The 14,074-nt window shown below is 40.7% G+C and overlaps 1 protein-coding gene across 6 annotated transcripts in view; it reads left to right on the top strand.

Annotated features, from left to right (window-relative positions):
• Window positions 1–14,074, top strand: part of cadm1a (cell adhesion molecule 1a) — a 304,829-nt gene that overhangs the window by 269,425 nt on the left and 21,330 nt on the right. For 5 of the 6 annotated variants that reach the window (XM_066646117.1, XM_066646115.1, XM_066646113.1 and 2 more), the window contains one exon: window positions 3,895–3,975. The exons of the other annotated variant lie outside the window; for it this stretch is intronic. In XM_066646117.1, coding sequence (XP_066502214.1) covers window positions 3,895–3,975 — 81 coding nt within the window. The remainder of the gene's footprint in view (window positions 1–3,894; window positions 3,976–14,074) is intronic. 6 annotated transcript variants of the gene reach the window in all.

The raw sequence follows: 14,074 nt of genomic DNA, 5'->3' as shown, positions 1-14,074 counted from the left end.
ATGTACTAAACATGTACTGCTAAATCTGCAAAAAAATAAATAAATAAACTTGTTTTACAATGTTTTACACCTCTTTTCCCATTCTCCAGTCTAATTAGCCCCTATTAACAACTAATGATATACAACCACTGACTCACTGTTAGGAAGCATGAGACACTGAGGCGGGGTAAACCACACAGACAAATGAATCATTCATGCTTTCATATTCTGTAACCACTTTTCCCAGTTCAGGGTCATGGTGGGTCCAGAGCCAAATCTGAATAATAGGGCGAAAGACCAGAACACACCCTGGACAGGGCGCCAGTCCATCACAGGGCATCAAACACTCACTCGCACATTCACACCCACGGACACTTTGGCACAGAATATCCACCTACCAACATGTCTTTTTTTGGACTGTGTGCTTTAACTGGAGCACCCAGAGGAAATACATGCAGACATGGGTAAATCACACCAAACTCCTCACAGAGTGGCATGAAGCAGGGCTTGAACCTATGACCCCAGAACAGTGGAGCCGTATGGCAGCTACACCACGTGTTTCCCAGCCATACCACACTCACATAAATTCAAAGCTAACATTTTGACAAATAGCAGCAGGTAGCATCTCAGAATGACACAAAACATATCTCAGAAGCCATAAAGCAGCTCATCTAACCTCCAAATACCTCCACGAGGACATCAAACCCACCACAGCTCCACAGGATAATGTGCATTCTGAGTGCATTCTATGACTTTTCATTTTGGACATTACCGTCATTAGAAACGCTACCTGTTGCTACTAATGGTGTCTATCCAGCAGAAATATAATATTATCATTCAGTGTTACTGACAGCACATTTGAGACTAGGCTATTTCCAAATTCTTTTACGTGGAAAGTTACAGCTTATTTTTTGCACAAGACCCCTCAGGTTTAGGCACCATTGGCAGCTTCTTGTGTTTGCATTCTACACTCATTTTGCAATAAAATTAAAATAGCAATAGCAATAGATTACGAAAAACCCCTGCCATGGTAATAGCCCAGTTAGACCAATGTCACTTCTGACATTGGATCATGTGAAGAATCTGATGAATCTAATGAAATTCATGTCCTCGAATGTCTAATTCTTACATTTTGATTCAGGTGTGGTTATAGAAACTTGGCTAATGTTTGAAAACGTAATTATGATAGATTCCAAGATCTGCGGAATATCTGAATCATTCTTTACTGGTAGAGTTGAATCACTGTACTTTTAGACAGGATAAAGTGGTAACTTGTAAATTATAGAAGGTATTTTACAGAAATGTCTAAATCTACAAAAGAACCTCAGCCAGAGTGCTGTAAAGTACAGTAAAATATTAGATAGCTATATGTTACTGTTTGATTGTGTAATGGTGTGATGATCAAATCTGTACATGGTCTTCCTTATGCATTCTCAGACTGTAAATGTGGCAGATGCTTGTTTTCTAAATTGCTGGTTCTAATGTGTGACGATTTGTTTAAGCATTGGTATAAATGTGTGTATAAATCAGTAGATAATGTATTCAACCTCATTATCTCTTCATCTCACTTTTTTGTGCAAATGGAGCCATTTTCATGTTAACTTGGGCACTGCTTTCTCACAGAGACCCTACTCTTTTTCTTCTTCTTCTTGCTCTAGTAAGTCCGGCTGGTGTAGAAGCTTTGTCAGAGGTATGAGCAACATGCTGAAAGACAGGAAGTGGCTGCCATATTTTTCAGAGCATTTTGAGGCACCATATGCAATGGCAGCGGCAGCTTTGTATCTCTCTCTCTCTCTCTCTCTCTCTCTCTCTCTCTCTCACTCTCTTGTTTTTTCTTTCATTCCTCACCAGCTCTGGCTGTGTTCCCTCCTCCTGGATGTTTTATCATTAGCGAGGGGAAGTGTTCCCGGGCTCCCACCGAGCTCTTTTTGATGGAGTGCGGACAACAAAGCGGGGAGTGGGGGGAGACAGCCAGCCAATTTCCCTCACCACAGATGTTAACACAGTGGTATCTGTCTGGACGCGCCGGGCAAACAGTGGCACTGCCCGCGTCACTTTTCACGCCTGTTATCTCAGCAGCAAACAACGCAGATCCCCCCAAACCCACCCTCTTTTCCCTGAAAACATGGTCCAAAGACACCCCTCCCCTCAACTAACCCACCAACCCTCCCATTCCATTTCTCTCATTTCATTACTGTCTGACTGTTTATCTTTGGGTGAATAAGCCCTGATCAGTTTGCACTGTGAGTGGCTCCAATCTCAGGCATTAGAGGAGCATGCAAAAGCTATCACCCCCAGCATTGCCCCGGGTCTTATCAATAACCCCTCTCCTCTCCTTCCACAGTCTCTCATTCATGCCACACGCATAACAGAGTGTTAATGGCAGTGAAGGTGGGGTCCTAATGTAAGTGGAAAAAATGCTTCACCACTGCCACGCTGTCTCCAGTTTACCAACAGTGCCATCCTTTGGTGATATGGGCCTCCATTTCCCCATTTTTAATTTTAATTTGAATTCATTTTTATGTACTTCTGTTGAGCATGCCACTGTCATCTTCATTTCATGTCATGTATTTCATTTATTTATTATTTTTATTTTATTTTGTTCTTTGTTTTTGCTCATTCCCACAAGCTTACATTGGTTGCTATGTTTCACAGTAGCTTACAGATGCATATTCAGTCCAGTATTAAACATCACATAATAATACAGCATCTCTTGTAGACAGAGCCTAAACACACTTGCTGGATGAGAGACAGGATGTGTTGCCTTGTAAGAGATTAGCAATAGATTAGCCCTCTTCACGTAAGTACTTATATCGTACCTGTTCTGTATCCTATATATAGAACAACATTTCACAGCAAAATATCTTGGCAAAGGGATACATCTTAGATGTAGCCAGTATGTGCAAGACTTCTCAGTCTTGTACTTCTCAACTTCTTAGATTAGTGTGCACTGGCAAAAGCCTCACAAATGCTAGACATAATATTGATAACATGACAATACTAAATATATATGATATGAGATTTACATAATGAAGTGTCTCAAAGTAAGCAAATATGTTCTTCATGCCACAAATAATTTTAGACTTTTAGACAAAATGGAATTATGGATGCATTGTTAACATCAAAGATTATTACAATGCACAATAAAAAGATACAGTGACCCTTGAAACATGTAGCTCATGACCTGAGATTCAGAATATTATGCTTTATATTTGAGCAAATGAGGCTTTTATTTTTTCCTACCTTCAGGTTGTAAATTCAAACCTGCACAATGTAAACCAGGCAGCATCTGAGAAAGCTGCCACAAAAAAATGTACCCATTTTAAGCCCTTAAATTCAGTGGGTAGAAGTGGCAGTGAGAGAAAAACATCTCAATTTTACAATAAAGATAATATAAAAGGAAGCTTATGTCCAACAGGTGATAATACCCTGGTTTAATACTGTAACACTGTACATGATAGTCACCTGATGAGTGGCATTTTATGTTCCAGAAATGATTTAATGTAATGTAATTGAGTGATAATGGAGTAAGCAAATCATGTAAAAATAGGTTGAATAATCTTAGAATATTGTAACCGCTTACAATATCTCACTAACAACAACCAGATGTATTGACTATGTTCCCTGGCCAAGATTTTTTTGTCTTTTCTTTTTTAGTGCACAATGTCAGGTCAGGGCAAATTAAGTCAGCTTTTATTGTCCTTTTGTGTCATAGTGAGGTGTTGAATGAGGTTCATTTAAAAACCAATGGCCACATTTAACACAGACGGGCAGCAGACAAGTGACAACAAACAGAATAAATCTGACACTTGCCCTGCTACATGCCATAATTGTGTTGATTTTGCTTTTGTTTTTGCTTCCATTTTGTTATTTCCCCGTATGTCATGTTTTTTTGTGTTGTGTTTTTTCATCCAGATGCCCTCACCACTACCCCTATACCCACTACAGCCACTACCACCATGTACACCACTACCTCCCTCCCTGGCTTCACCCAAGGTACAGTATGACCTCCGCCTGTCCGCCTGCTAGCCCATGTGTGTGAGACTGTGTGTGTGTATGTGTAAGGGAGAGAACGATGGAGAGGATTGCCGGTAGCTAGGCACTCCTGATAAGATTCTCTTGCTGATAATGAGTGGCTGCTGCTCCCGTATGTGTTCTGTCCAGCGCTGGACCCTCTGAGGACCCTTGCAGGACCTGCAGAGTGGCATGTCACAGCAAGCAGCCAACAGCCTTGCTCTCAAATTCTGAGCTCTGTTCACTCCTTTAGCAGGCTAATCTTATCAGGATCTGGACCTGTATCCCGGCCTGTCTGCAGCCAGGATTACTAAATCCTGCCAAAACGCCCATTGTGCATCCTGAGGGGTAACAATGACATTCCCGTCTGGCTGGGATTAAACACAGCCTCGTTATTATTTTTTCCTTTAAACGTGGGTTTTATGTTCTCGTTCATAGCTTTATTACATCCATTTTTACAATTAATAGTCTTAGGTTTATTGACTGTGTTCATTTTTAGAAGCTGGTTTTCATACGCTGCTCAGGGTCATAGGAAACAAGTTCCTATTTTTTTAATGTGCAGTTCTTATGGATTGCATCTAATTATGGAGATGTATAACAAATGAAGTGGAAATAAGTATTAAAACACATTCTTTTTTGTTAATAGTATACCTTCAGTGCACTTAACAATGCGAAAAAATATAACAATGCATTCAGAAGTACAAAGGATTTATTTAAAAATAGAATAATATAGAACAGAAACAGGGGTTCAAAACCACAAATGAATAACATTTTATATATATCAGGGCTTAATGCAAAGTTGTTATTGGCAACTGTAGCTTTGAAACACACTTTAAGAAAAGATTGGCTATTTACAATATTGTGGTATTGCCCAGTTCCTCTAGGCAAACCATTTAAAATTCCCCAAGGTCATGGAAGGTGCCACTGATGAGAAATGTGTTTGAGTTATTTTGGCTGCGGTATTGGGGTTGTTGTCTAATTGAAGTGTTGATCTTCTCCTGAGATTCAGTGAGAATAATTCTTCCTCTTATATGTACAATACGTAACTCTATTCATGTTTCCCTTGAAGAAATGTACCATTTTCAGAGAATATCCCCCATACGTGCTCCTTGATATCTTTGCATATGCTTATGATTAGATATGGTATAATATATAATTACAGAGCCTAAAAAAGGATAAGTATACTGGACCTATATTAAATAGCAAAAAAAGAGTATCAACACTTGTTTGCCCTTAGTGTCATTTTTCTAATATATTATTAAAGAGCAATTTACAATTATATGGTAATTATAGAGGCATTCTTAGGAAATTAAACCAGATTCTCTTCGACAAAATCAGACTAATGGTATCACAGTATAATGCAGGGCACTCTGCACATAACATGCACTTAAACAAATAGGGCCTGGCCACAGACTGAAAAACCAAACTCAGTACAAGATAATGCTTCAGGAGTTTATCACAATTAGCCAAGCTCTTTGTTGTTTTAACTAGAGTTTCCATATTCTGGAGCTATTGTCTGTCTCCGTGCCACTTAGAGGAGGACCGTCAAGATTATGAATGGTGGTGCAAATCCCTCACGCCATGGCTCTCATTCTCAAAGACCACAGCAAGCTAATACTAATAACACTTTCCATAATAGAAAGCAAATTCAATGTTGCTGCTGGCTTCAAACTCTAAAATAGCCACTGATGTGATTTGCTGCCTCTAACAATTATGGTTTTGATGCGAGCAAGTGAGATCATTTTGCTCTCCATTTTCAGTGTTCCTCAAGGCAATTCTTTATATTACACAGGAACACATCTCAGTGTGACAGAGACGTGGCATGCACACTATTTTCTGGGTTTTTTTATTTTTCCCCTTTTTTCTTGTGTGTGTGTACTTTTGTGCCAAAGCAGAACAGCCCTCAGCTACGAGTGCAATCAAAGTACCAGACCGACTGTGGATGATTTGAGTGAATCTGTAAAAAGCAGAAAAATGAATCAGGCTTGATTAGGGCGCGTGATTGCCTTTAATGAAAGCACGGTGACGCATGCTGATTAGACACGCCCCTTCAGCATGGTTTAACCAAACCGAGCTTGGCCATTGGCTAATCCCCCTACCTATTTCATACGTTTGTCCTGTCCAAAAATACTCTTAGCAAGACTCATCTGCATTAGAGGCGCCCCATAGAGTATGCGTTATTGAATAATGATCACGTCCTGATGTTTGTATGGAATTACATGAGCCAGGCCATTGCCTAGTATAGAGTTTCCCTCTAGCCTCAGCGGCACAAAATCCATAAGTCTCCTCTATGAGCTTCCATTCGTGCTTTTACCTTTAAGTGCATCCTATTATACCTGTGTATTTTGCTCCCAGAGCCCTGGCCCCTGCTCGCCGGCAGCTGATTTCATTTATCCATTCGGGGGGGATGCGTATAGATCAGGAACACCAAATGAATTTATCAGTGCACTGAGGTGGAGGCCACTTAGAAATTTAATACATTTTTGATAAACTGGCTATGAGAGAAATGGAATGGGCTATACTGCACTTTTAAAAAATCTATTAAAGCCCTAACACAAGGCTAAAGTGCTCTGCAGCTTCAGGAGGTGACATTTAGAGATGACTAAATTGCCATTTACACTGAAAAATAAATGGCTAAATGGAGGGGCTTTGCTGGGCATCATACGTAACGGGGACCGATGTCATTCATTTCTATTTGTGTTGCCTATTTTTCCCCCTGCTAAACACAGCTCAGAAACGGATGTTTATTGATTTTTTTTCTTTTGTGAGTGCTTTTTTCCTCCCCTCCCCAAAAAGCTTTTGCAAATTTGATCAAAGATGGCGCTTTTCTCTCACCAGAGCCCTGTCTCTCTTCAGTATATCATGCAGAATCTGCCCAGCTCCTCTGCCTGTCTCTTCTTCACCCTGTCCCTTTGTCTCTCTGACCCACTCTCATTCTTTTGCTGCTCTATTCTTCCTTTTTTCTGTGCTCCATCTTCCTCTCTATCTTCGCTTTCTCTTTCTCTTCTGTTCCCTTTGCCTTTGCTGTCTCTGTCTGCCACTTTCTCTCACTCACTTGCTCTTTGTCACCTTCTGTACTACATTCTGCCTGTTCTCTATCATTCTCCTCCCCCCAGCATCTCTCTCTCTCTCTCTCTCTCTCTCTCTCTGCCATATATCTGGCTTTCAGCTTCACTGAGAGCTATCGAACTTTTAGTTTGATTCACAGATGGCCCTGTTTTCCCTCGCTAAGGCCATTGTGTTTTCTCTGTTGTGCAGACTGCTTTGTTATTACTGCCCGTAATTTTTATTTCAGAGCCACTATGGAGAGCACAACAAGGGTGAAATGCAGACACAGAGCAGTGCTCCTTCATCCCCTGCTCATCTGTTGCTCTGCAAAGCTTTTTTTCTTTTCCACTCTTTCACTCACAAGTACAGTGGCTAACTGATGACCTTGGCAATCACGCTGTCATAAGATGACAAGGGTATTCCTAAACCTACTCCTAAAAAAAGCAATTTGGAGGATGACTAGAGTGGTATTTGGTGGGGGGAAAAACAACAACATCGGTGGCAGCAACCAAATGAGTGGTTAACCTGAAACGTATAACAGAAATTTCATTAATGAAATGTTTTCCCTCACTAATAAAAACGACACTGAATTAAATTTGCTGTGCCACTATTTTTAATTGATGAAAGGCCATAAACAGAGTTGGCAACCAATTCATTTCAGCCTTCAAAAAAACAAAAAAAAAAAAACAGAAGAAAAGGGTGGGGGAAACCGCCTTCATCAGGACTTAAATGGCATAAACACCATCTGGTAAACTGATTTTGGAATTGAACAAATGAATTGCCCTGCACAGGCACTTGCGAGAGAGATAGAAGTCCATTTCTCTGGCTGTCTGATCCCTGCTGTGGAGTAGCGTGCGGACAGAGAAGGATGGCTCGCTGGCGAAGAAAAGGCTAATTCACTAAAGGTCAATTGCATTACCACCGGGAAAACAACAACTGCAGTGGCGTGATACACAGCGCACCGAGAGCATCCCCTGGAATTTATTGCAGTTAGCATCATGCAAACACAGAAATGCTTCCAATAAGTCTTTTTTATATAGAGCTGTATTGTTATGGGGGGCATGATTGTGCTCTGTGATGGCTAAGCGGAGATGGGAGTCATAAAGGCGGGCCGCAGGTAATCAGCAGGGCTAGCCTAAATCAGCCAGGCGTCATAGGGCTGAGTAAACACACACGTCCACGCACGAACACGTGCTTAACGGAAAGGTGCATCCAGCTCTACTCAACTGCACACTAGTGCTCAAACAATCCAACAGGCATCTGTTTGGTCCCATGATCTGCAGGTGATTGCTTGCGGATTTTCCCTGAGCTTATTTACAGTTCAGCTGTGAATTTGCAGTAATCTGCACTTCATTAAAGCGCCGGGCAGGGTTGACCCATTATGAGGGATGTTGCATGCCCCTGGACAGCGAACGCCAATGAAGCACAGAGCAAATATACACATATGGGAGTACACATGCCTATTTGAGTACTGCTTGATTCAAACCAACAGGCTTTGGCTACTGCTTTGTTCATTGCCAGAATCAATAGCCCAGAATCATTTATCAGTGAAGCCACATTATAGTGGACTAGTGGAGAAACTCTGTTAATTAAGTTTGGGTGGTAAAGCCAGTTTTCTGTTATTCTGCTGACTTATTATGTCATCAGTTAGCTGCTTCCAGCACCTGCTGCTAAGCTGCAACTGCATTTTAAGAAGTAAAGGTTCTCATATGGTCTTCAGCTTGGGCGTAAAGTTTACAAAAAGACTAAAACATTCCCATTTTATGGAGCTTCTTAAAAGTTTCATATTGATATTGCATGTGATACTGATGTTGTTTGAATTATTAAACATCCATACGAGTTTGAATGACAGCAAACAAGATAGAAATACTCTAAAACATTAAAAGCTAATCAGAAAACCCCATGGCCATGATCTTCATATCTGACAAGCATGATCACTGTAATGTTCTGATGAGTATGATTATTATTATAGTATTCTGACTAGCATGATTACAAACATCCCTAGACAGGAACACTCAATTATATGCCACCCAAACTTACCCAGTAGGTATCTCAAAATTTTAGTAAAATAAAATGAATTTTTGTAGACATTGAAAAGTTATTCAAATACCATTCCTTGCATATGTATATTTTCAAACAATCAAGGTTACAAACATGGATTTACATTACCCTAAAAATTCAGATTGCTTGCATTTAACACAACATGGTTCTTCTGTGGCGTTACTCAAGACAACACTTTTGGAACCTTTATTTCTAAGAATATAGAAGACTTGGTGTCAAACATTTGGAATCTGTTACTGTAGATTTCAGGTTGATGCCACACTGCCATTCTCATTCTACTGATGGCTAAAATATTTGTATTCAGTATATAAGTTTACAGTTTGTTTTTGTTCTGATAAATCACGCCTTACCTATTTCCACAATTGTACATATTTGCTTTCACTGTGGGAGGAAAGCAGAGCATCTGGAGAAATTCCATGCAGACACTGGAAAAACCCACCTCACTCTTTACACAAAATGACTAAACGTGAAGTATCAAACCCAAAACCCCAAGACCCTTTAGCTGTAAGGCAGCGACACGATGTAGAGGCAACCTTGTACGATGTAGAGCCTTCTGCCAATTTTTCAAACCAAAATTTCCAAAAACTATGGATGTTTGTAAACAACGAAGACAGTGTCAAGCCAGACTAAAGTTAAAATGTACAGGATTATTGACAAACTGCTGCTTTCTTACATCTCCATAAGTGCACTGTACTGCTTTCACTTTTAAATTGAATTTTATCCTTATTTAGTCATCACTGTGTTTCCCACAATATATATCTATGCGTGAGTAATGTTAGTTTTTTCATAGCCCTTTGCTGAGATTCACCAATCATGTCCTTCCCGTGGGCAACAGACGCATGTTCCAGCGTGTTCTCTGGTCGCATGAAAAGCTGTCGCAATTAGCCACAGCACCATGTGCTCACCATCATGTCTGCTGATATCAGCTGCTGATGTCAGCAAGGACAGTGCCTCAGGTGACCCAGACTGAGACAAAAAAAATAAATAAATAAATAAAAGGCCATGCACGAGGCGGGATAGCCATTGCTCATCAGTGCATGTATTGATGGGCTCTTGCCCATGCTGCTTTTATCAGTAATGGGTTTAGCAAGCTCCTGGGGACCCCCTCCAATGATTGAGGGGTTGATGAACAAGTAGTGGATTGTAATACTTATTTTGGAGCCGATCCCTCGTATTTCTCCTGTCCCACAGCTGCAGTAAATAATCGGGATTGCTCCCTCCCGTCCCCTCCGGCTCCTCCTTTTTCCCTTCCTGCCTGTTCTGGAGATGTCGACTCTGAACCATCTTTCTGATGGAAATCTCAACACACTGCACAAAGGGGTGGGAGTCTTCCTCTCTTCTTTAAGCATCAAATAATAACCTAAAAATATTTTTCTTCATTTTGATCGTCCCCCTCCCCTCCATTCACATGCACGCTCTTTATTTCAAGATGATGTCCTTGAACTGTTTGCCTGGAGTCTTCCAACCACGCATTCAAAGGCTCCAGCTGTTCATCTTTGATAACCACTCTGCTTTCTGCTTTAGTAAAAGGTAATCTCCACCCAGTAGCACCGGGGTTCACATAGAGACAAAGGCTTGCAGCAGAATTGCTGCTGTAGAACATTTTGTGTTTTCTGCTATTGGACTGGAGTCAATTCAAGAGACCTTACATTGGCAATGAACTGTACACTGTAATGTAAGATTTCTGAGTGTTATTTTTTTATTATTATTTTTTGGTGCAGGTTTCTAAAAAAATCATTAATTAGTATAGAACCTTTACATGGAGTTTTTCATACGCTTACAAATTAAATTAACCTTTGAAATATGGTTCATTATCAATTCATTGTGACCCCCCCCCCCCCCCCCCACACACACACACACACCTTCCCCCATCTTTGGCATTACTCTAAAGAACCCTTGGTGCAGCTCTGTGCCACAGAATTCCTCCAATGATTATGTGCTTTAGTGCCTATGGGCTGCAGTGAATGGAGGAAAGGACTTTAATTTTGAGACCCTAAAGGGCATATTGATCTCAGTCACCTGCTGTTATCTGAAACTTTCTGAACTCCAGGTCCTAAAGCAGAGGTAAGCAGAGCAGGTAGAGATGCTGGGTCCCAGTGTTGTGATGATGCATATTTTAGGGCACTGAGACTGAGACCGTAGAGTGAGGAGATACTTCACACCTGGGAATGCTGTTTACGTTTTAAAAAGCTTCAACAGTCAGAACTGTTCTTAATTGTGACTTTAATCAGATAATCCTGGCATTTAAAATGCTATTTAACTGGTATGAACAGTTATATTAAATGCTGGCTTCAACCAGGTTTCAATTGTACCTTTGCTTCATAACCAGGTTCTAATAATTATAATATCAGTGCTGTATATTACAGTGAAATTGGATGGTTCTCATCAAGTCAAGTTATGACCTGTTTCCATTTGGATGATCATCAACAATTGATACTTTTATCTTACAAACAAAATTCAATTGCAAAGGTTTGGGCCCCCCTAATCAATAAAAGTTAAGGTACCCGTCCTCTACAGGAAACATACCTCTGAACTTTATATATGCACCATTGCTATTTGTTATATGACATTAATATAGTTATGTAGTGTCGCTGTCCCACAGCTCCAGGGTCCTGAGGTTGTGTGTTCAAACCCGACCTTGAGTCACTGTCTGGCAGGAGTTCTGTTCTCCCTGTGTCTACGTGGGTTTCCTCTGGGTGCTGCCAGTTTGTTCCCACAGTATGAGAATCACAACTGGCAGATGACTATTCAGAACAGTTCATATTTGTGAATGTTTGATTCCCTGTGATGGAGTGGTGCTCTGTCCAGGGTTTGTCCCTGCCTTACGCCAAATTAACAGGTGACATCAGTTATAAAAAAATGAATTAATCAATTTGTTAAACACAGCAAATGAATAGAAATGTCTTCAGTTAAACATGTAAGTAGGACCATTAACACAATGCACAGTAGCACCCCTTTGTGGAACAGTGTTGTGTTGCAAATTCTAACAGCAAGTGAATGAGTGAGAGACAAGCCAGTAATAGTAGATGCCTACCATCTAAATATATGTCAGCTCATCAGGGAATTTGAGCTTTTGCATACAGCTGTGTATCTCCTGGGACAGATCATGCTTATTCACCACATGTAGATTTATGTTACATTTATGTACATTATGTACAGCACAGTGGTGCAACAGGTGTGTTGCTGTCACTCAGCTCCAGGGTTAAGAGTGGTTGAGGGTTAGAGCCCCGCCTCAGGTGACTGTCTGTGAGGAGTGTGGTTTGTTCTTTATGTGTCTGTGTGGGTTTCCTTCAGGTGCTCTGGTTTCCTCCCAAAATTCACAATAGTAGGAGAATTAGCTACTCAAAATTGTCCACATTTATAGAGGTATAAGGGAATGTGTAAGTCTGTGATGCCTGGTAAACGTGTCAGCCTTTACCAAAGTATATATAGAGAACATATTTTGCCAACTTGGTCTGCTGTGTTCATGTGGTAGAATGGAACATTCTGGCTAAAAATACTTCGCCACTTGTAAGCGGGGGTAACTTGTGAGTTACACTGTTTGTATTTATGAAGTTGTCTGCAGCTCAGACACACTGCACTGTAGTAAATTCAGATATTCATACATTTACAAGGACAATCTCAAAGCACCATTAAAAAGGCCCCTTGTTCTGAGCACAGCTGTGTGGTGTCACACAGACACACACACGTCACTGGCTTCCTCTCGCTCTGTGACACATGCTTTGATACAGCATGAGGAACCGTGTCGCATGCCACAGCGCTTTGATTGGCAAGCGGGCAAGTCTGGAAAACGGGCCCTCCACGAGCAGCAGAATCGGTCTGCAGCCTTTCATCTCCGGATGTGGAGAACGCACCACCCACATCTCCCCCCAGCTAGGTGTGCTACGGATACTAACCATCCACAGCAGGTTTTTTATGACCAACTTCCATAAACAGAGGAAAGTGGTAAACCGCACCTGCACCATCAAAGGCAGCAACTGGATTAGGAACAGATTCAGTCTAATCTTATTTGAGAAGCAAGAGGGAATGCTCTGTTATGCTTCAAGGCCAAAGTTTATCTGATGCTCTGACAACGATTGACATCTCTAATGTTTTTCTACCCTATAACAAGCACCTCTGCATTGCAGAGAAGCTTCCCTTGTCTGTTTGAAGTGCGCTGTGCCCTAAGGTAATGTACTAGGATGAGGGCTTCTACTCTGGTGTATGCTTCCACATTTCAGAGTACATCATTAACGCATGGTGAGGAGAGCTGCCGCTCTCAGAGCCACATTCTAAAAGCCAGAGCTGTAAGGGTAATGAATAAAAATGTTGTACATTGACTGTAAATAACCAAGTCTGTGGCCAAAATAGATTAATAGTTGGAAGTAAAACCACTTATTAACCCCTCAAACTCCTGCATTATTACATAGACCAGTAATGACCAGTAATGACATGTAATTACTATCAAGCTGTCAACCAAATATCCCCTAACTGTAAAGGTCCAAGAAAAATGCTGCTTAAATTGAATATATTGCCGCTGTCCAAAGAAAGATATGCATCTACGTTTTTGTCAATTTTAAGTTTGCTATATCAGTCAAACACAGCAGATGTCCTTCACGTTGTGTGACCAAACCAAGAAGGTTTTTTTTTTTTTTCATTTTCCTGTAAAGGTACTATTTTGGAAATATATGTTTTTCTTTGCACAGTGACATAGGTGTCATCTTCACATTTTCAAATGGTGAAAATATATATGACAAATACATGAACAGTACTATGCATATGCCAAAGACAACCGCTTATTTTACTATATTCCACTCAGACCCGTCACTGAGAGCAAGTTCATTGTTAGCATCAATAACAGCCAAAAGCCACTATTTAACACAATGACAAACAGGCTTCAACCACTAGATTTAATACCCGTTTTTAGTGTCCATTTTTTAAATCTGACTTTCCTCTTCACTGTGTGATTAAATTATTTTCTATCTTTTCAGAA

This window comes from Hoplias malabaricus, chromosome 15 (genome assembly GCF_029633855.1).
Source record: "Hoplias malabaricus isolate fHopMal1 chromosome 15, fHopMal1.hap1, whole genome shotgun sequence".
Classification (NCBI taxonomy): domain Eukaryota; kingdom Metazoa; phylum Chordata; class Actinopteri; order Characiformes; family Erythrinidae; genus Hoplias; species Hoplias malabaricus.
Note: the sequence above shows the minus strand (reverse complement) of the source record. Positions and strands in the feature narration are given on the sequence as shown.